At 37.7% G+C, this 23,921-nt stretch overlaps 1 protein-coding gene across 1 annotated transcript in view; it reads left to right on the top strand.

Annotated features, from left to right (window-relative positions):
* The first annotated feature begins 7,986 nt into the window (after positions 1-7,986).
* Positions 7,987-23,921, top strand: part of ETV1 (ETS variant transcription factor 1) — a 62,671-nt gene continuing 46,736 nt past the window's right edge. Inside the window, exons 1-5 of the mRNA XM_010216900.2 lie at positions 7,987-8,171; positions 8,304-8,437; positions 9,277-9,364; positions 11,120-11,167; positions 20,899-20,952. Coding sequence (XP_010215202.1) covers positions 8,393-8,437; positions 9,277-9,364; positions 11,120-11,167; positions 20,899-20,952 — 235 coding nt within the window. The 5' untranslated portion in view covers positions 7,987-8,171; positions 8,304-8,392. The remainder of the gene's footprint in view (positions 8,172-8,303; positions 8,438-9,276; positions 9,365-11,119; positions 11,168-20,898; positions 20,953-23,921) is intronic.

Below are 23,921 nucleotides of genomic sequence, written 5' to 3'. Positions count from 1 at the left end.
TAGTTCAAACTGTACTGCAGGCCTCTAAAATTAAAAAGAAAAATAAACATAGCAATTAACATTGAAAGAGAGCTAAACTTAGCACTTGAAACTAAAATTACAATAAATAAAGATGAACCCAAAACAAAATTGAAAAAATGAATGCCAATGAGGACTATTGTGTTCAAAAGCCAAATGTGATTGCTATATTTTAAATTTTAGGTTAATAAAATAAAAAAGATCATGAGAGGAAAAACATAATATAATTATATAATCTGAGTCCTATCAAACATAAACCGTACTTTTTTATTGCTGTTTTTCTTAGAGATGTTTATTTCTTCTCTCTCCCTCTTTCACAACCAAGATGTGATTTCGAAATACAAGCAAATAAATGTCAAATCCTTCTGCCTCTGTTCTACCATTCCACTTCTGAAATTCTGCCAAACTGAAAATTTCCATTCAGACTGACTGGCATTTGTTGAACTGATTTTTTTTTTTTTTAATTTTAACACTCATTTTAAAAAGTAGTGGAAACTTTATGCAATCCTTGCTGTGTCTATGCATGACATTTTAGGAGCAGCTGCCTCTGTGGATCTTTTTCACAATAGTGCATTTTTTTTTTCTGCAGACACTCTGAAACCACTCACAAACAACTTCACAATTGTGTTGGTCTTTGGTAGTTCCAAATGTGTATGTAAAGTAGGTAGCACACAACTTAATGCCATGCCAAGCTTAGAAATACAGAGAGAGGAAAAAAAAAAAAAAACTGCAGTAAAGAGTAAATAAGATCAGTGGAAAATCTGGTAAAATCTCTGCCTCTTCTCTTTTTATACAAAGTAGGAGATTATGCAGACTCTGACTTCCAACTCTGCTTTACTACCATATCAGAATACCAGTTATACTTTTTATGATAAAAATGAATAGCTAGAATAATATGTGTAACTAAATAGTTGGAGCAGAATGACTTATGAGGAATTTGTTATGTAGAAAAGGCTTTTTGCCTGTAATAGCAGCAGTAGCCTGTAGGGCTTGACCATAATTGCCCTATTTAGCACTTGTCTCATGTACTGGGGATCCAATTCCACATCCTGCCTCTGCTCCATTTCCAGGTTTTTTGTTTGTTTGAATGCAAGGGACTTAAAATAGAATTTATTCTTTAATAGAGACAGAAAAAAAAAACTTTAAGATAAAATAAAATCCAATATGAACCAGTAATTTAAAGAAAAGAATGCCTTATTAAAACTTAATAGTTAAAAAATGAAATTTCTAAGGTAAGTACATAAAGTTTCATATCCTTCCCTTCTCCCCTCTTTTTTGAATACTGAAAAATAATGAATTGCAAAGTTCGAAATGATGGTAACCTTGTGCACTCTATGTTGAGGAATCCGCTAAAATCACAGCTAAGTTTGGTGACCCAATACAGCTGGGTCAGGGAAGCAATGAAATCCTTGAATATTACTGAAATCCTCCCAGCATGCAACATATGTCCCTTTTACTGATCCTTGATATGCTCACAAGCACCTGATTTTGCTTTTTTTTTTGACAAACAGGATTAATTATGCTTCTATATCTTGCTAGGATTTTTTGAGAGGTGTAATGAAAGTTTTTAAGCACTTAAATCCTCAAAATGAAAAGAACACTTCCTGCTTCTAAATGTTCTGTGCCTGCTACATTTTATAATTCTGAGGGCTCAGATGTTATTGTGTTGGTATATCCTCTGTGCCATTTCTTATTTCAGTGAGGTCCTCCACAATTCATTCTGGGAGGCTCTTGCCTGTATTTTCTGTACATCCTACTCTTGCCTGTACACATAATTTTAGACTTCATCTTTAGGCAATTTCTTCCCAGCTTGAACTTCTTCCCAGCAAGGAATTTACTTACCACATGACTAAAATAAAGTTGTTTAGTCCTCAATCTGAAACTTGCTTTCAAGAAAATATTAGCTTCTCCAAGTTACTCATGACTGCAATTTTCATACTCTTTGAACTTCACTTCTCCCTCTTGGCAGCTCTGTGTGCGCACACCACGCGGTGCTATCAAGGACAAGGTCCTTATCTGTATTACCATCTTCTTCTTCCCCCCGTCTTTCTTTCTCCTCTACCATCTTTAATAGAATCACTTTGTCCTTGGCTCTTCATACTTTATCATAACAGTGATATTTTCTGCTGTCTGATATATTTAACTGTCTAATAGGTAAAATAGGCACACAAGCAATGACAAAAGACTGTGTTGCTCTGAGTTTTCTTCTTTCTTCCTGCTTTTTATGGCAAAAGTTCCAATGGAAAGCCCTGGAATGTCGAAGTGCTGTCTTCTCTCAAATGCTTCCTCGAAACCATGTTTCATTAATAAGCTATCAAATGCCTCTGTTTGGCACAGTTAGGCAGTAGCAAGGTATGTTTTCTGTTTTGTTATCTCTTTCTCCAAGACAGCTACTTTCTGGAGAGAGCAGGGAGGACATGTTTTCATTTCTGTTTGATGAATGACAAGCACTTCAGCTCTCTGGAGCAGATACGGACATCTTCCTTCACTGCTTCACAAGCACAGCAGAGCCTTCCTGCATGGTTGGCAGTCACAGGCACTATAACACACAGAACATACTACATATGATTGCATATGATTGGATCATCCTTGCAGAAGTTAACATTGCCCTTTCCTCCCACATTAGCCACTCCATAAAAACACATGATCCTTACTGTAAGTAGACATAAAAAATGAATTCCTCATCCAGACACAGATAGCTGCGCTCTTGCCCTCTTTCCAGAAAACTAGTTTTGGAATTAACCATAGGTTGGGCCAGGGTTTGTCCCTTGCTGCAACAACCGTGGTCTTCAACTAACATCACTGTTTATCTTATTTATTTATTGGTCTTTTCTAATATTAAGGCAGGTTCCATTTCCTATTAAGAAAAGTGTTAAGAAACACTATTTTTTTCTTCTGTTTGTATAAATAATCTATACCTGCTTTACAGTGCCTTTCTATTCAATGCACTTCGGGTTTCGGCTTAGATTTTGTCCTCTTTCTTTGAATCTACTATTATTTCTCTTCGAATAACAGATGTTAGCTCAAACATCTGGGTTTAAGAACAGGCATGTGGAAAAAGAAAGGTAGGTCTTAATGGTTATAAGTGTTTATGATTTGACGTGCATATGTGTAGCTCCGTATGTCCCCAGCCAGATATACAGAGGAGAGAAAGTCACAAATAGTTAACATGTTTCTACTGTAGGCATGGACAGTGCTAATAATATGCTGTAGTATAACACAGCCATTGCGTAGTAATAGTAATAGCTTATGTGCTTTTTGCCACTGTATGCACCAGTTTAATAAATAGCATTGCTTCTTTCTGTAGACCTCTGCTGTGTTAATATCTTTGCTCAAGCTTTGAACATATCCCATAGAGACCCTGAGTGAGAGTCTCTAATTCTGGGAGGGGACTTGATATCATCTTTATACATTCTGGATTTCAGGCTGTCAAGAAGGATGAAATGACGAGCAAGGTCATTTGATGTGTCGTGTACGGAAACAACTTTTAAATAACAGATTTGCTGGAAAATCCAGCAAACATGATCTATAACCATATCTCCTCTCCATCCTTCTTCCTGTTTGTCTTAGACTATAGCTGCATCAGGAGATTAGAGGGCTTCAGCAGCTTCTATGAACTATAGCTGGGCAGAAACCTCACACAAAATATGTGAAGGATTCTGAAGTGTTTGCATGATTATGTCTTGATATTCATAGGGGAAGACATGCAAATTAAAGCCATCTGTGAGATTAGGGGTTGTGCACAAATTCTTTGACTGGCCTGATATCCAAGTGACTTCTAGGCTACTTCATTATCACTTCATCACGGCTGACCATTTCATGAATATGGAGGACAGCAAGCCAGGAGCTTCCCTGACCCTCTAAGATTTCATATTTCATATTTTTCCTTGGTTTACTCTTCCAGTGACTCATATACTGCTATAATAGGTCTTGGTTTCATATCTTGTTTATTTTATTTGGATTTGCTCAATTGGTCAGGAAATGAGAGTTCTTGAGCCTGGACTGTAATGATTTATATGAATTGATCAAACTGTCGTTTAACTTGTTCTTTGGTATTTCGTGGCAGAGGACTGCTTACTGCTTTGGCTGGGACATTATGCGAAGCCACGTGCTCTTTCCTGAGTGTTTCTTAAGAGGTCTAGTTGACTGTTAAGTTTTGTACCAACTGTTTTTGAGATGACCATATATATGTAGCATGATTTTTCCTTCCACTGATTTAATGGTAGTTAATTTAAGGCTACATGGGCAAGGTACAGACAGCATCAAGACACTCAATAAAAATACGTTTTCTATTAGTTTCAAGACTGCTTCTCAAAGGAATAAAGTAATATTATCTTATGCCATTGGCAGAAGAAACTGTGAGATGAAAGGCACTGTCCATGCTATTATACGTCTGTAGTAGCAAAGCTAGAAAACGACTGAGGTTACTTCAACAGACTGGGCCAAAGCAGGAACTGCTAAAGCTGCCAGGCCTTCTCCTTTCTAAAGCTTGTACAGTCAGCCTTAAGTTTTAAGTTCTAGTTAATTGTAAACATTGAAAATATAATTAAACTGAATTTATTTTTCACCTTTCTATAGAAAAGGATTTGTTATCAAGTAAACATATATTTTAACTCAGTTACTTAGGGAGGCTTCTAAATTTGTGCATTGCTATTTCTTAATTGCAGTGTCACTGGTGTCTGCAAATTGTTATTAATCCATATGTTAAAAACAGTCAAACTGACATTACTTATTTACTGTCTTTCCATATCTCTTTGAAGATACTTGTTTGCATGTTACTTTTAATCCCCCATCTGATAGTTTTGCATATGCTTATAATCATCGTGTGCTTTCTTCCTACTAGTACTTTGCTTTTTCCTAATTTAAGGTTCAGTCCTAGATGCTGCATTTGAATCAAAGGCTTTATGAAAATCTACGCTGCAGGCAAATATTTTCAAAGTTCATTTTGTTTTCTTTATTTTTTATTCTTTTTGCTACTATGTGTGTTGCTTTGTTGTCTGCCAGTACCATCATGATAAAATAAACACTGTTACTATGCTGAAAGATCTGACATCAGTAAGTTAAAAATGTGGTCAAGGGTTGACTTTTTAGAGAGGAGTGTCATTAGGTTTTCATGGTTTTCATGACTGCAAACAGCCAGATACTAAGTTATTACTTTACTGAACTTGCTATAGACTGTTACAGGAGTTGCTGCTTAACAGTTGTTTGGATTGATGGCCCCTTTTTTTGTTCTAATTCCATCAGAACGTTGCATGATCTGGAGAAATGCCTAAAAGGAAGGGCCAGGATAAATAATCTCAGAAAAACAGAATTTATTGGCTGTTATATTTCAGTTGTGACTATCCTATCAATTGTGACTATTCTTTCTCTGGAGGATTTTCTTTGGTGTAAGTATAACTTTATAAAGGTGTCCAAAACGGTTATTTTTTTCAGTATAAAACATTTTTGAGTGTAATGGTCTGTCTTGTTCACAAGACAGTTCATATTCTTTTTTTTTTTATATATGAATTTTGATTTTATTATTGTGGATTACGGTGGTTTATTTCTTTATTTGATAATGTGGTTAAATTCCTCTCACATTTTCCAGGAGAAACCTGTGTTTATCAAATCTTCTCTTTGCCCTGCCTGACACGATCTATTTTTATTTTTTATGTTAGAGCAATGATTTGTAGCTCTATAGTGTCTCAAATCAAGCAAAAAATATATATTTCATTGTTCTCTTTCAGATAAGAGTGTGAAGTATATATTGTCATTATGTAATGGAAATGATATATAATTTTCAGTGAGGCTTCATAGTGTAATTGTACATGCCTGTTTGGTCAAAACAGTTCCATTCAATTCAAAAAAAATGTGATTTTATAGCAATTCTTTAGTTTTCTGAAAGGATTGTCAAAAAACCTAAAATAAAAGTATCTGTTTCCAAAAATAGTATTTGAAATATGAAAACTCTCCTTTCTCCAGACACCTGGGCAGCATTGCAAGAATTTTTGACAAAAATGCAAAACTGCAAAGCAGTGATGGTGGCCACACCTGCTTGACGGATGACACATGTATGGCTAGTGATGGTGCAAGGGTGCACTTCTGCATACGGAGACTAGATAACATTTTTTTTTCCCCCCCAGCAAGTATCTCCCCCTTAGTAAGTTTCCCCTAGTACCACTCAGCTCAGTGGATAAAGAGGAGGGCAAAGAGGGATTCATAAGAGCCTTGCTCTTCCTTTCCTCCTCAGTGTGTTTGGAAGGGCCGAACCCAGGACGGGGCAGAGGGACCGATGAGAGACGGTCACCACCTCAAGGCAGCCAATCAATCAACTTTGGCACCTCAAGGGGAGCTCCCTTGAGATGCACCCAGTTGTAGCCCTTGGGAACCCCCAGCTCAACAACTGCTAGGGGTAAAAAAAAGGGAAGAAAAATAATTTTATCCGAGGAATCATACTTATACCTGGCACATTTGGTAGAGTTTTATTTATCCTATCACAGATGGGGCTGTAATTTTCAAACCCAAAGCTTAGCGAGGAGGCAATCTGGGTATTGCTAATAGCAGTGCTGGAAGTTTATGTAGAAGTAACCACCTTTCTTTGCCTTCACACCCTTGGCTATAAAGAAAAAAAACAAGTTGGACTTGGTAACTTGGGACTCTGCCTGATAACTGTTGAACGCATCAGATCTTAAAAATATGAAACTTTGCTTCTCACAGCAAATCAGTGTTGCAAATACCTGAATTTATCCCCTGATTCCAGTGATGCCTGGAGTTCAGTGCCCAAGAGAGAACACGTAGTGATGCTGTATGAAATCCGCCAGTCAGCTCTGGTGCTTTTTCAGCACTTAGTTTCGGTCACAGCCCTCCACTAGCCAGTAGATCCAGGCAAAAGGAGCTCACTTTCTTTGAGAAGTCCTCAGAAACTCTGAGCTTGACACATTCTGGCACTACTGCACCAAAAGAGAAAAGAAAAGAAAAGAAAAGAAAAGAAAAGAAAAGAAAAGAAAAGAAAAGAAAAGAAAAGAAAAGAAAAGAAAAGAAAAGAAAAGAAAAGAAAAGAAAAGAAAAGAAAAGAAAAGAAAAACAGATACAGAGCCTGGATCCTGCCAAATCCACACTTTTGTTTTTGGCCACAAAACCTAGAAATTGTGGCAACACACTTCACATAAAAATTGCTTTCTATGACTTTGCTAATATATATATACATATGTGTGTGTATATATGTAAAGTGGATGTCGCCAAGCGCCGAGCGGAGGCCGCGGGGAAGGCGCGCGGAGGCGGGCGCGCATCTCGCCCCGCTCACCTCCGCCCTGCCGCTCCCGCCAAGTTCGGTGGCAGCGCCGAACCGCGCGCAGCGCCGGAGCCGGGGAGCTCCCCTCCGGCCGGGCCGGGGAGGCGAAACTTTGGGGTTATTTATTTATTTATTTGTTGCGGGGGGATAAATAAATGTATGTGTGTGTGTACGTGTGTATGGCGCCCCCCGCCCCGGGCTGCGCGGGCTGCGCGGGCGCGCGCGCGGCGGCGGCTCCGCGATGCGGCGGGGGGCGCGGGGAGCCAATGGGCGCCGGGGATCCGCCGGCGCGGCCCGGGGGCCCCCGGAGGAGGAGGAGGAGGAGGAGAGGAGAAAGCGGCGCGTTGAGCTCTGTCAGTGGCGCTCGCCGCTTCCAAGGGGGAAGTGCTTGCGGGAGGGGGGGGTGGGAGGAATATAATTAATGTTTTTTATTAAATTTAGACGGGATTTTTTTTTTCAGCCGAATATCGCCTCGCGCGGCCTTGCCTTCAGGTGGGTTCTTCCCTGCAACTTTTGCCCGCCGCTCCGGATGATTGCGTGGTCGCGCGTTGGAAAAAAAAAAAAAAAAAAAAAAAAGCCAAAAAAAAAAAAAAGCCAAACAAAAAACCTGGGCCTTTGGGAGAAGGGAGCTCCGCGTGTGCGCGCGCGGTGTGTGCATCGCTGTGTGCGTGTGCGCGTGTGTTCCCGTGCCCGGCTCGCTCTCCGCCGCTCCGTTAGGTGCAAGGCGAGCTCCGGCGTGCGCCATTACGCGCTGCGCGCACGTCCGCGCGGATCGCCCGCGGGAGCGTAAATAAAAACGCCGCCTCTCGCCGCGCTCCCGGCCACCGCCGCCTCGAAGTGCCTCCTTTGCGCCGTGTTTCCCCGGCAGAAGCTTGTAACCCAGGTGAAGGCACAGAAGGGAGGGTTGTTTTTTATGAATGGGACTCTTTGAGGTTAATTAGCTATGCAAATGCAAGCAGTTCATTCATGATTTTTTTTTTTTTAATCTAAAAGCCATCTTGTATTTCCCCTCCAGGCTGATTGGAGTCCAGAGCGCGAGGAAATCTCCAGATCAAATGCCCAGTAAATAAAACACCGAGCTAAGACTTGCGGAAGAGCTGCAGCATGGATGGATTTTATGACCAGCAAGTGCCTTACATGGTCACCAATGTGAGTGATCAGTTCAAAGTTGGTGTTTATAAACTTGACTCCGACTTCTTTTTCTGGGGGAGTTTTGCAGACAGACTATCCGCTTTGTTACCGCTGGAGGGGCAACTCCACGTCTAGCAGCTTTGCCTGCAAGATGGGCTTATTTTCTGAGTTGTTTCAGAAAAAGCATCCTGTTCTCTTAAAGACAGTTTGGGAATGATTAAAAAATCATGCACACGATTAGTGGAAGAGAAGGGCAGGAGCAGCAGCTGCATTCAAAGTTTCTGGCTGCGTTTGCTGCCTGCAACACTCGGAAGACTGAAGTTGAGGCAAATGTTAACATCTTTTTCGCTTTTCTTTCCCCCCCCACCCCCCTTCTCTCTCTTTTCCTCTCCCCCCCTCCCTCTGCCTTTTGCTTTCGGGATTTTGCAGACAATTTTACAAGTAACACTGGGAAACAAAACAGTCTGTTATTATCCCCTCATATTTGGGTTCTCCTGCTTAGCTTATGCAGAGGGGATTTATGTGCTATTGTGTAGGTTTGTGTACTTTAGATGCTAAAAATACATGGTTGGAGTTGTGTGGCTGTTTGAGCACATCACACACGTAGCTGTGCAAATAGATGGCTGCATAGACTGATAGAAATGCGTTGCATTTAAATACAGGACTCTCATGGTGAGTGTTAGGTGCTCAGCAAAATCTTTTGCTAGAAACTGTATGTAGTGATTAAGAATAGAGGTTGTAAGATGATCATTTCTCCGTTGGAAGATGTAAAGAATCTGTGCAGGCTTTGAATATTCTTGTTTTTTTTTATTTAGAAAAATCAGATTTCTAAAGTAACTGATCTTTCCTGTTTATAGAATCCGCGTGGGAGAAACTGTAATGAGAGACCGACAAATGTCAGGAAAAGAAAATTCATTAACAGAGACCTGGCTCATGATTCAGAAGGTGAGGGTTTGTTTCTTCCCCTCCCCGTGACCCCCTCCGCCTCCTTTTTTACTCACTAATGCAGAGAAGCTTTCTGAGAGCTCTTTATTTATTTATTTAGGAAATATATTTATCTAGATCAATTAGAATAAACAAGACAAGAGAATTGCATTTACAGTTGCAAAACATAGTGGCAAAGGCTGAAGTTGCTATTTCTTCCTCGAATTATCTTGTTGCATTTTAGCCATTGATGCCCATGTTGGCACATAGATGCCATGCACTGAGGCAGAGATTTGCAGTCGTGGGATGCATCTGGCTTTCTCACCTTCAGGCCTTAAAAGATTCAGGAGAACTTACCCTGTTCCTCTGGACTTTTAGCTTTCCCCCCCCCCCCCCCCACCACTGGTATAGGTGCACAGATTGTAGCAGAGGTGAGAATGCTAGTGTTTCCACTCTTATTTTTCACTACAGTTTTGCAGCAGAACTTGTAGCCAAGCTCCAGGGTTCTGATAGCCTGTTTCTATTGCTGTAACATTGGTGAGGATAAAAATCCTCAGGAAGGGGCTTACGCATGTCTAGAGTGGAAGGAGTTTTGAAGGGCCAAAGGTTTGTAAGCTGGTCCCATCAGTAACTACTTACATGATTCAGGCTTGTAAACTATAGTTTTGCAGTAACTTCAATGCTTCTTTAGGTTACAGGGTCAGTATATACTTACTTTCCTACTATAAGCTCTGTATAAGAGTCTAGAATGTACATAAATTTTAGCAGAGTAGGTTGAAGATATGTTGATATACTTTTAAAAATTCCTGCAAATTTGCCTGGAAAAGTTTGTATCCTAATATAGTTTGCAAGAAAGCAACTCTCTGTTTCTTCAGGTAAATGATTTCCCAACACAAATATGAGGTACCAGTCCAACAGATAAATGAATAGTTTCTGTCATTTAAGTGTATGTAAATAGTTATCTATCAGCATTCATAAAAGAGGAGATCTCTCTCAAAAGGTAGTAAATTAAAAATAAACCGTTCGTGTGTTCAAACATCCTACTTAGTCTTAGTTGTCCGTAAACAAAATTTTTCATAACTGAGTTTCTGAGCTTTACAAATGAGCCAGACTCTCCTCCGGTTTACACCCATTCTGTGCAGTTGATTTCAGTGAATTGCAGAAATGCTGCTGTGAAATTCAGTCCAGGGAGAAAGTGGTTTCACTTTAAAGAATTGCAGTGAGCGCAGTGTAGAGAAACTAGTGGTGATTCTCTTGTGGTGCACGCTAAAACATGAGGGGAAGTACATACGATCTGCTGTTTCTGTTTGCTGCTGCAGCACCTGCAGTCTTTGCTTCAAAATCTTGATATGATAGTTATGACCCTACTAATAAAGAGTATACAGTTTTTGCTCAGGCAAAACTCCCACTGAAGTCTGAGAGAGTTTTTTTTCTTTAGCAGATAATACAGGAGGGGGCCTATATTGTATAAGAAATAGTTCACCTGTATGAGAAATATTATAAACTTATGTTGATGAATAAGTATTTTATGCTGCGGAACTTGGTTAAGAATTAAGTTTTTATTTCAAGAGTTGATTAAATTATGCCCTTTTTGTACAAACTGAAGTAGAAAAAAATAACTGCAATCTGGAAGGGTCTAGTTTTGTCTGTGCATTTGGCTGCCAAAATATAATTTAAAGAAATTGTTCGACAGGAAAAATACCTTTTGAGCATGTTTTAACCTTAGAGAGGGAATAAAGGTGGCAATCTTTTATCCATGTTTTCATCTTTTTGCAGAACTCTTTCAAGATCTGAGCCAACTACAGGAGACATGGCTTGCAGAAGGTAAGGGGTGGAAAACTGCTTGTAAAACGAGGAGAAACAACTCTGGAGGAGAGGGGAAAAAAAAAAAAAAAGTCCTGAACTTGCTGTCTTAATGTTCAGCCCAATTAATTGAGCTCTAAAAGAGCCACCTCATGTGTCATGCATACATTAGAGCCTCTGATGAGTTTGTCTTTGGGGACTCTGGGGCTGCTCTACCCAGTGTCATCACAAATTACCAGGAGAAATTGCTTCCAGCTCACAATCACATCTGCTTTTGGCAAGAACTAATGCACCAAGACTTCAAGTTCTAAGCCTCTGTTCAGATTTTAATTGCAATTGATCAGGTTTATATTATTGTACCTCGAGAGACTACATACAGCCAGAACTGGGCTTGCTGTTTCCTTTAGAGCAGCACATATAATTATTTGGTGTTCTGGTGGAGTACTTTTCTGATGGCAGAAATTAGTTTCTCTGGTTTCATCGGGACGGGATGCTTCAAGATTTAAGTGCGAGTGTCTTCTTTCCACCTTGTTCACAACACAGAACTTTAGGTGTGTATGGAATCCTTAAGAAATACTATCTTTTTTTCAGAATTCTTTGAATATTTTGCATGTTAATCTTTTCTTCATATTTGTTATTGGATGATTGTGTATTGGGTTATTAGGAAACAGACATTGCTTGCTTTTTTCTAAGTATTTCAACTAATCTTTTGGAGTATATCTTACTGAGAATTTAAAAACAATAATGCAGAAATCTGAATTTAGAGTAGATATTGAGGGATTCATTTACCAATAACAAAAAGATGAGCTGCTGCTGCAGGAGAACTTTAAGAAAATGCAAAGGAGCTTTCTGCTTGTGAAAGTATATTTGTTCACTTCAGCAATATTTTCTGATTTTTTTTTCTCCTCAATATTTATAACATTGCTTATGTTGAGCATAAAGATTCTTATGCCTTGTCTGAGCTTAATATATTTCAGGGTGAAATTTTAATGTAAACTTTGGCACGTGAAGTAAGCATTATCTTTTGATTCAAGTTAACATAATTTGTGCAAATTTGTCCTGCCTTAGATGAATTTGTTTTAATTTATATCATGTACTGGACTATGTACAGTTGTTTATAGAATAGATGCTCTGCTTCTTAGGGAAGGAGAGACGCTGGGTGAACTGCTTGCTGCTGCTTTTTATAGAAAGAAGGAAATATTGCTGGTGACTGCTTCGCTACATACTGATTTTTTAAACATATAGTTTTATATGTAGTTAGTGAAGTCTTTAACCTATAAATAAGTTGCAGGATTTTGTTAATTTTTCTGACATTTTTATTCCCCTAGCATTATTTTTAGCAGGTAGTAATTCTGTATATAATCAAAACTGTTCCTTTAAATAATGGAACAGAGATTGTAATTTTTGTGAATTAATATGATTCTTTTCTAATCACTGAAAACAATATGTCCTACAAGAAGACAGTTTTTTTTATATATAATATAATGAATTGAGTACAATTGTAACTATTTCCCTATGATATTTTTACTTAGAATCTCTTACTTTGTCTTGTCTCACTCTGTTCTAACAAACTAGAAGATTATTAGAATATTATTCAATATATGATATTTTTTGATGGAAAGGAAAACTTTTAGCTTGGTTGATCACTGCAATGTCTGTTTTTGTTTCTGAAAATCATTAAATTTCTTTGATCATTAGTCAGAAAAGTACTAGCAGATTCATAATATATGTGCAGATAATGTAAGTTTAATAGTATGGAATTTAAAATTAATTTAATAATTTCTGTAGGTACATGAGTTAGTAATGGCAATTTTTAATCTAGAGCCACTGTGCTTTTTTTCAGAGTAGGGTGAAATCTTTTTTCGTTGCTTTAACTGAGTCTACATCATTGATAAATTTAGATTTGAGAGAGAAAGGTGTGTAGTCCTGTATCAGTGAGGTGGAGAAACCTTTTTACATTGCATTTTCATAAAATGAGGATAGCATCACGTGGTAAGTATTTGAAAAATGGAAAAAAAAAACTGTCTTTTTGCGTGGCAGAGGATAATAAAGCCGCAGCATTTTATAATTATAAATTTTCAGTTTACTGAAACTAAATAATACAAACTTTCCAATGTTCCTTAAAGATTTTTTTTTTCTTAAAAGAATCTGTTCGCTTCAGGCCACACCATGGTTTTAACTCTTCTGTAAAACAGAAACTTTATATAGCTTTTTTAAAGCCTAAGCTAAAACTGAAATAAAAAGTCAAGGTGAGAAAAATCAAATATTGATCTATTAACTTGAACCTTTATTTTCAATTAACTCCCTCCCCCTGACACACACTCTAAAGTAGCCTCTAATATAGTGGGGTTGGAGAATATTGAAGCTTTGCTCGAAGGTCTAAATGGGTTAGTTTAGCCAGGAAACTGATTTTGAAATCGGACTTGTTTACCCATTGCTAGATGTGTCCATTTATGTTCTTCTGGACCTTCATAGGCTAGAAGTTTGCCAATTTGGCAGCATCAGTAATGTTTACATATTTCTTTTCATAATGCTCTGGAGCCAGGGAAATGACCATGAAATCCTAAAACATCTTGACCCTTCTTAAGAAAAGCAGTGGCAGCTGACCAGGTTTCTCCCACGAGTTCAGATCCCTACTGGGGAGTAACCAGGTCAAAAATCTACTTATTAGTTGGGAGAAGAAAGTGAGTTGTATTTTTATTGCACAAAGAATGCTTTCAGATTTTGTCCTGAAGGTATCTTTACTACATCACATATTTTAGCCTGCAGACTTTTATAGTTTGGGTCACCTGTGTTCTGTGAAAAGTTGATGATGAACAAGTAAACACAAAAGAAGTGTATTCTTTACTGACTGAAAACAGTAGAAGGTTCACATGTGTTAAAAAATTAATTCAAAATGTAAACAAATCAGTAGCCTCTTTAATATTTCATTACTCCATAATTAACAAGCTGAATACTACTTGCATAAAACTTCCAAGTGTATTGTAGCTCCATACCAGATTTTGTTGGAAATGAGTTTTAGTTACTACCTTGTGTAGTACTACAAGTGTAAGAAAGAATCTAAATTATTCTGATGCAAAACTTGCTCTAAATTAGGTTTCCTACTGTAAACGGTTTTTCAGCATGGAGAATAGACAGATTGTAAGTGTTTCCTGATCCCAGTAATTGAAAGTGGGAAGCCTGTAGTAATCTGTTTCAACCTTCAAACCTAAAAGGAAATAGTTAAAATTACCTATCACTAAGCAAGACAAATATTATTCAGATATCTTTCATTTTACATTTAAAAACTGGATGGAAACATTTTGTCATGATAATATTATAAAATGACTTTATTGATTCTGTGTATTTGGAATTAGATTGGTTTTGGCAGGTAGCAATTGTTCAGTGACTTGAAAAGATTGGTTCAAATATTAATCTAGTGTTATCTCGTCATGGTAGCCGTTACTTCTTATTATGGAGCAAAAAGAAGACAGAAGAATTCCTAGCCAGCGAAAGTCACCTGCGCATGGTGGAAGCATTCGCTTTTAGGAGAATAGCAGATTAACTGCCCCCAAAATCAGATTGTTTATTAAAAGTATCTTTTTCTGATAATAATTCCTCAGTTAACTTGTTGAAGATGTGTGAAAGTCATCAAAGCAAAGATAAATAATGCATTTATGCACAAGATTTGGGCAATTAATTAGTGTTTCCCTTCTCGGATAGTAGTAAATTTGCAAGTAAAAAGTTACGCTCTTTGGGTGAGAAAATTACCCAAGTGAACAGTAACTGGTTTAAAGTAATAGCTACAGGTAACGGATTCATACATCTACCACAGCTTAGCTAGACTAAGTGGATAGCTAGGCTAAGTTGCTTCTTAGATAAGTTACCAATATGAAAAAGCTGCTTGCTCTCTATAAAATAAGCAATTTGTCTCCAATAATTAATTAATATTCAAATTTGGGATGAACTTCAGAAAATAAGTTTTTGTCCTCATCTCCTATAATAAAGCATAACATCGTGATGATGTCTGATCCAGCGTTGCCGTTTATTCCATGAATGAGGATGTGTGAAAATGAGCAGCTTATAGCTTCCAAGGGAAGTTTTTTAATAAAATAAAGCACTAGATCTTTAAATATGAGTATAGTTAGCGTGGCTTTGTTTAAACGTGGCAGCTTATACTGGGTAACGAGCTTTGTTCTGCCAGAAAGTTGTAAAATTTACTTAGTGTAAGGTGAATGCCATGTAGCCCGTATTCAAGAACTATTAGTGAATCTGCATTTTTCTAGCAGCAAAAATAGTCAAGAAAAGATAACTTAGATCTTAGTCATGAAGATATTAAGATATTATCTGATGGGCCATGCTCTTAAAATGCAGCATAAGCTTTTAAATTTGTAGTATGTAATGCAGCAAATAGCTTTTCTTTTTTCTTCCTTTTTCTTGGCCTCTAGTCATTTGAGAGATTTGGCTTCCCAATCCTTAAAATGCTTGGTCTTCAGTATGTGTGCACAAAAAAAAAAAATTGGAAAAAAAGTTATTTTAGGCAAAATGATTTTGTTGGTGTTCTTTAAAAAATACAACCTATCCAAAACAAATAAAACCACCAGAAGTCTTGTACAATAAGGAACTTTTGCTGGAAAGGTAAATGGCTTTTATTCAAAATAATAGTTTTATTCAAAAGCAGAGCTGGATTTGTGAACCATGAGGAATATAGCTAAATATGAAATGTGAGTGCTCTTTTTATACTGACTTTTCCCTCATTTTTCGTATAGCATTAAATGAGGAGCAGATTCTGCAAACGCATCTTCATCTTGCTGGGGTTTATTCACATAAGGAATAATTTTGAGATCTGGAGCTAGTTTTGAACAGCATTTAAGTTTGTTAGTCAGAGCATCTCACTTTATGTTAAAAGGATTTGGAGATGTTTTGACAGCAGATCCTGGGCTTATGGGAAATATTTTTTTGCATCTTGAAATTTGTCACTGTTGCCTTCTGAACGCTTCTTTGCTAGAAGCAGTTGTTATTTTAATAATAATAATAAAATATCTTACATGAATACTTAAGATTTATACATTCTTTCAGATATTCAGGACTGATAATGAATCCAGCAAAACTCAGCTGGCTCATTACTTTTGTGGCCTGCAGTATTAATTCAGAGCAAGTCGAAATAATGCTGTTCATATATAGTTTCCTGTCAATTTCAATTGAATAAATCTTTGATACTTTAAAACAAATTGCTCTTGGCTCAGAGCGAAGCTTGAGGTCAGAGAACACAGTAACGTAGGAAATGGTGAGATGCCCAAAATAAAGCTCTGGAGTGAGGCAAGGAGGCGTGCAGCTTGTTTTTCTGGAAAGTTTCCTCTTTTTGACAGGAATACCTTTTCTCAGAGTGCAGCAGAGCTTTTGGAAGCAGGGGGAGAAGGAAGGGTTAAATTTAAGCCCTTTTCAGTTTGCTTGACGTTTCATTTATTAAATAATGTTCCTCAGCAGGTCTGTGCTACATCTTGAGACAAAGCAGTGAAATCAGTGTGTTTATGCCTAAAGTTCAAGTTTACTTTGCTGTAGCTTTCTGGAAGGGTGTGACATGAAAAGCTTGTGGTTGGGGCCACATGGTTCATGCTGGACTGTGTTTTTGTGAATGGAGGCAGAACTCCAGTTCTGACTGCTTGTCTTGAGGAATTGCTTAGGAGATCAGCTGTCTCATTCACTGGCAGAAAGAATGACTCATACATCTTCTGCCTTGTTTGGCTCCAGGTCATTGTTACAGTGGATAGAGCTGGTTTTAATTAAATATTAACTCCTTTTGTCCTGGATGCTTCTGACTGGTGACTTTTTATTTTTATTGACTTGCAGCAATCTAAGGGGCCCTAGTTTTAAACTTTATTATTTCTTTTTCTGGATTGCTTTGCATTTGGAAAATATGCCCTAAGTTCAGCTTTTTAGAGTCTTTAAAAAGCCTCTGGAAAGTACAGACAGGTATGAAATATTTTTTCTGCTGGAAATATATTTCTGCAGAAATATATTTCTGACAGGGCTGGATAGATCATGGTGCAGATGTTGTCCACTTCAGGAGTCAGAGACTTGACGGGTATGAATGCAGAATGAACTATAGAGCTGCTCCTGCTATTAGCAGTAAAAGCCACGTGCTTAATATCCTTGAAAACCTTTTATTAGTCTTTTGGTGTATACTTCCTTTCTCAAGCTGCCATAACTAAGTAGCTCAGGGAAATATTCTCAGTCAGATGATCATTTCAGATAGTTTTTGCAATATACTTCTGAATGGCAAAGTAAAAAAAGTTTTGGTGATTTATGCAGTGTGGCTTGTGTTGAGTATGTTAACAGAAGACCAATGAAGATTTTATGGCAGACTTGCTGAATTGCAGTATCTGTGTCTAAAAGAAAGAGGAAACGAATGACATGCATATATAAATGTGCAGACAGTTGCAACAGTCCAAGTTACATTTTTCTTTCGCAAATGTGAATTAAAATGTCTTTACTTATCTGCCTGCTTGTTTAATTTGCTATAAAGACTGTCTCTAATTACCCCAACTCAGGGTACAAAAGCCCTCTTCTCTTTGAGTAATAATCTACCCGCACCATTTGCCCTCTCACAGCAAGATCCTAGAGGAAGAAATCCGTGCATTGAGCAGATCATTGCTACAATATAAACATGTGTGAGCTGCAGTTCTCTTGGTTTGAAAATAATGCCAGGTTAAACGAAGGAATAAACTAACAGTTTTGAGTTTCCATTTCTAACAGTTGGATGTCCTGATGCTTTTAAAATAGTAGGAAATGTATGTTCCCAAGTTTAGCATTTGGGTATTATTCTTTGCTTTGTTTTGTTTATAATTTGGCAGGGTTCTAAACACTTCTTAGCTTGCTATATTCCTTTTCTATGGAGGCTTTAAGATTATGTCAATATTGTATTTAAAGTATATTTTGAAACTAGTCTCCACCTGTTTTCAAGAGTATTGTCAGAGATATGCCTTGGTATCTGTTAAACATTCCCATATACATTTTGGGGATCCATAAAAGTAAGAACATTTTCCTTATTCATGCCATATCAAATCAGTGCTAATTCAAGTGGCTCTAAAGGAACCTACTGGTTTTGTGTGAATATTCAACTGGATGTGTTCCCTTTTTTTTTTCCCTCATTCTTTGACAAGAAAAAACAGTTAGGGACAGGGAAAACAAAGGCCCTGCTTGTGATGACATGTACATAAATCCGCATAACTTCTTTTTTTTTGGGGGGGGTGGCTGGAGGCAGATCATTTTGTTTCTCTCTGGGGTAGGTGAACTGATAAAAACTGGAATAAAGCAATGGAATAAAGAAGCCAGGACTCTAGGTATGCTCTGGAAAGTTATACAAAATTGCTATCCTAATTCTGCAATCCCTAAATGTAGCTTCCTGGTTTTAACAGCAGGCTTTTTATTTTGTCCCCCCCCCCCTCCTTTTTTTTTCGTCCCCCAAATGTCCTCATTTTATTAATGACCCCATTTATTTTATATATAGATATATAAATATATGTATGTATATGTAACCTCGTTACTCCATATGAGTGATAGTTCGCTTAAGGAAAATGTGTAGGATGTGCCTTTTGTAAACAATAAATTATTTGGTAGATTTACTTGAACTCCTTATGTACTCATAAACCATCCAAAAACAATTGGAAATGCAAGCAATACTTAGGAATAGCATATCAACTAGGAGACCTTGCTTTCATAATTAGATTCTTCTTTAACAGTTGAATCTTTTGCATTTTTGTAGGGAAATGCTTAACGTTTGCATGCAGTGAATTGCATGAAAGATCAGAAACTTAGAGCCCTGGTATTTGGGCTCATATTGTCCCAGAGTTCATTTCTGGTAAAAGTCCTGTGGTTTCTCTGAAGGAAAGAGAAATGTAATGAGTCAAAAATAATAGAAATATTTGGTTTGGTAAAATGTGTTTTATACAGCTTTAGACTTTAAAGGCACTAGCATGTCCTCAGAGATGTTGGTTTCTTAAAAGTGTAGGTTACTATATACATACATACATACAAGTGTATGTATGTTACTATATACATACATATATAAACAAAACAAGGATTTGTATTTGTATGTATTTTTCTCAGAGTAATGTTAATTCTCGTCATATGCTTACTGTATATATACTTCTGTTAAAATCCATATTGGGATGTTTCCCAAGGTCCTTTGTTCTTTAAGGGAATTTACTGTAATTAAGATATTAGGATTGTTTTAAAATCAAGAAGATTTTTTTTTTTTCAGTAGGATGAGCCTGATTCTGAACTCTTTACCCAGGAAAAAAAATCTTTAGTTAAGTCACTAGAAATATTTCCTGATTAAGAAGTGAAGATCTGGTCCATGAAGAATACTGTAGAGCACATTCAGAATAATTAATTGTAATTATAATTAAATATGCATTCTTCATTCAAGCAAATTCTATCCAAACTAGTGGAAGTTGCACAGGTGTAAAGGTAAACCTACGTTTAGCGCTTCCTAATCTGGCAAGTGTTCTGAAAGCTTTTAAAGTTATATTTTATCGTTTCATGTATTTAATGATTTGATAGTCGCTGTTTCAATAAATGATTATATAACCTCTTGAATCTTGTTGGGTAACCAGATCATGGCAGATGTTAAATTTTAATTAAGGATATATGAATTATTTGCTTGCCTTTAGAGAAGACCTGTGTAAATTAAAATATTTTCAAACAGAGAGTGTTATGTAGCTTTGCTGCAATGATTCTGGCAAGCACATGTTGACAAAAAGATGACAAAGTTCAGTCACCATAAGCCGGATTTCTCTTTAGGATATATCCAGAACTAGTTGTTCTCTGATGATGCCGCTTCTTAGCATCATGTTCTGCAATTATTCATCTGTATTCAGCTCTACTGTATCCACCGATAGTGTATATTCAGTAGCGTTTCAACTTAAATGCTTTAAATGAGTCATCAGCACCATACTAGAGATAGCTAATGTCATAGGTATCCCATGAAAGGGAACTGTGGTGCAACAGAACCAAGTTATGTCTCAACAGCCCTTGAAACAATCATGTTTTATAGCGCAGATGTGAAATGAAAGTTTCCTGAGAGCAAAAAACGGTATTTCCAAAGAGCAGAAAAGATCTTACGCAAGGTGCATGGATGTTAATAATGATTCTAGCTTTAAGTAAATCATATTTTTTGAGTGTGTCTGAAATGTCATAATTGAAACGTGAATTCTGTGGTCTGGTCAAACAGTTCTTTTTGAGTAATTAAAATAATAACAAAATGACATCAACAGAAGCCCCATACTGTGTTGGCTGACTGCCATGCAAAATCGTGATCGTTCACAAGTCCACTGAAGATGCGGTAGTTTGGGGTTAAAGATGCGTGAGTGTTACACACTGGGGTTTGTTCTTACTCAGCGATGCCCTGTCAGGGATTGCAGAGGATGGCATCTGGCAGGGCCATGGGGACCCTCCTGCCCCTGGAAGGAGCAGGATCCCTCGTTGCCCCTCACCAGGGTCCTCTGCATGCTGAACTGGAGCCGCCCCGCACCCGCGCTCGCACCGCGCGGGCAGCTTCATCCCAGCACTTATCTCATGCTAAAATGAGTCTCCTGCCCCGTTTCCATACCCCACAATGACAATAAAATCCTAGCTTTAAACTTGGCTGTGCATCAAATTAAGCACCAGAGTCTTTATTTATGCTTTAATGGCTTCTTTTAATTCTTTCCTCATTTTCTTTTTTTTTTTTTTTTTTTGTTTGTTTGTTTGTTTTGTTTTCCTTTCTTCAGCTCAGGTACCTGACAATGACGAGCAGTTTGTGCCAGACTATCAGGCTGAAAGTTGTAAGTATAGTATGAACCATCGCTTTCTCTCTTTTCTTTTCTTTTTTTTTTTTTTTTTTCCTTTAAATACCTCTCAATATATTGATGTGTGGGTCTCTGTGTTTGCTGTTTATGGCTGTCACCTGCAGTCCTTTTGCCGCTTGGTGACATTGTCATGAGAAGTAGATAAAGCAAGTAGCGTTTTGAAGTGTACCCATGACGGGTGGCTTTGGGTGGAGGTATAACCCATAGCGGGGTGTCCCTCTCCTCCCGCTCCTACCGCTCATCTCCCTCATGCCTGGGGAAGCCAGGGTGCTCTGTGGAGGTGCTGGGGCTTCCCCCATGCGCAGAGCAGGAGAAGCAGGAGGTGATCACGGGACGGAGGTAGATATTGTGAGGGACAAAGGACAAGCCCCTTGAGCTGAAATCAGGCTCTTAATTGTCTCCATATAATTAATCGAATGCAGTCGCTGCTGAAGTGTTTCAGGTCATTTTAGCACATGTTGTGCTGTTTAGCAAAAGCTTCTTGAGCAAATCTTCCATTGAATTAATGGGAGAAAGCAGGAATGATATTAACCTGGGTGCTCTGCGTTACATTGTTTGCTACTCTTCTTAACATATGCCAGAAATTTCGTTTTTAACCTGTACCCCTGAAATCTTGCCCTTATCTGCTAAAATGCTACTACTGTGCTAAACCCTAGCTTCCCTTTGATGTACTTGCTGTTCTGCGGTTTTGACTTGTTGCAAAGGCATAGTGAAAAAATGGGATTGCGAACGTTGTACGACCAAGTCATAGACTACTTGCAGCTCCCGCAGGTATCTTTCTTCCTCGCGACTAAGCTCTCTGTCATCAGAGGTCTCTTCTAGACAGTGCCTGCAGATTGTGGTAAAGCGCAAGGTAGCTTTTCCATTTTGATAAATAACTTAAATTACATATCCTATCAGAGTGAATTACTGCAGCTCACTAAATCAGGTGCCTGTTAAATACAGCATTCATGTATCAAAATGTTGGGATTAAAATTAGGGTATTAGAAAAATATGCATTAAAATAGTTTTTAACCCATAAAACAAATTCAGAGTTGTTTAGTTTTTATATAATTTTGGAGGATTTTCATGGTTATTTAAAAGCTGTTTTACTAAGCGTATGTATGACAACATTTTAGGAAAACTGAAGTTTTTATTTATTTATTTTATTTTATTTTTCTTCTCTGGACACAGATAGAGTACCAGGACAGAAAAAAATTATTTGTGATTTTTCTCTACTAGTGCCTGTGCATATACTAATGAACATTTATGGAATTATGCTCACTTTCCAAATTGCTCTTTGTAAGAATCTTTTTTTACCTTTGGGTTCATAGGCAATACTTTGTATTATAATAGGAAAGCTAAAACGGTTCTATAAATTGAAAATTAAATCTCTTATTCTATGTATGGAGCAGTGTCCAAATATAGTCATGTATGCATATGTCCTTTGTGTAAGAGTACAAAGTTCATTTGGGGCTTCTATTAACCCACAATTATCGTTACACAACAAGTCAATGATTCTTGGAAAATAATTTGTGAACTGTGAATGAAAAGGCCCATTGAAGCTTGTCATTGCTTTTGGTGATAAAGAAATTCTCCTAACATGGCTATTTTATTAATGCTGCTGCATTTCAAAGTTCCTTAGCCACAGCTTACACAGTATTATCAAAGGAACATTTATTTCTTCATTTCAGTTGCTTTCTTTATCTTAAGTAAAGGTCAGGAGAGCTTCCTGGAGAGTTACTCTGGCAAAGGTTGTGGAGTTTCAGATATATACTTGGATATAATGTATGTAGCTTTGGGCTCTACGAAACGGGAACGGAGATCAACATAACCAAAGCCACAGGGAAATTACTGTTGCAGAAGTGCCACAATTATGACTGTTTTCTCTAGGATCCAGACCTGCCTTCAAACTGTATTATAATTACTCACTATATATAATCTTTAAGTCCATATATAGTGCTTGCCCTATTACTTGGCAGCTGCCTAGCAGGAGAGGTTTTTTTTTTTTTTTTTTTTTTTCCCCTGATTGTTTGATTTTTGTCTTACGTGGGAGAGGATGGGCCAGCCTTCAGCGCAAAGATTCAGTGTTTGATACACATAATGGAGTTGGAAAAAAGGGTAGCGAAGGGCAGAAGTGAAGCCAGTGAAGAAGGTCACTGTCTAGTCCACAGGCGATCACGCTGTGGTTTGCTTGCATTTTTGGTGCACTTTATTTCTCTGACCTTGTTTAAATTTCCTGAACAAAGCTTGTTTATGGAGCGCTGTACGAATAAGGGTGTGTGCACCTGTAATTTACAGAATACCTAAAGAAGTCTAAAGTTTGGCACTGAAACAGTTACAGCCTACAGTACAGGTGCAAAAAATCAGCAAAGTTTTATTTCTAGCTTTGTTCCTTCAAAAATGGTGTTTAAAACTAAATTAGACAGACTTGGTGTCATGATATGTAAAGCATGGAAAGAAGTTGTACGGGGTACTGCTATCGGTAAGAGTACTGGGAAGCTGTGGTTAAAACCTTCCCCCCTAGAAATCAGCAGATTAGTCATCTCTTGAAGCGAAGGTGTGGAAAAGAGTGGAGGAACTGGTATTTCAAAGAACATGTACTATGTCCTAGTACGGCGCAGGATTAAATGTCCCTTGCAGTGCAGTGGGTTCTGCCTTTCTTATTTGTAATAGTGACTTCAACTAGTGAAACTGCGCTGGTATTAGTAACTAAGGGAAACATTTAGTTTAGATTAGATATAGAGTCCATTTTATCCACTTAGGGATTTAACTTCAAAGCTAGCTGGGGACCATGAAAATTTCAATTATGACTGTGCTATTAAACTTCAATCAGTTTTAAAAAAGCAAACATTATATATATTTATAGGTAGGTGTGGTCTTTAGAGACTGTGAGCGAGATCAACAGCTAGCGTAATTTCATACAATGTTATTGATGTTACTAGATTTACGCAAACTTCTATTAG

This window comes from Tinamus guttatus, unplaced genomic scaffold (assembly GCF_059628265.1).
Source record: "Tinamus guttatus ecotype Peru unplaced genomic scaffold, ASM5962826v1 Tinamus_guttatus_pri_ptg000503l, whole genome shotgun sequence".
NCBI lineage: Eukaryota > Metazoa > Chordata > Aves > Tinamiformes > Tinamidae > Tinamus > Tinamus guttatus.
The sequence above is the reverse complement of the archived record's forward strand: the minus strand, read 5'-3'. Positions and strand labels throughout refer to the sequence as shown.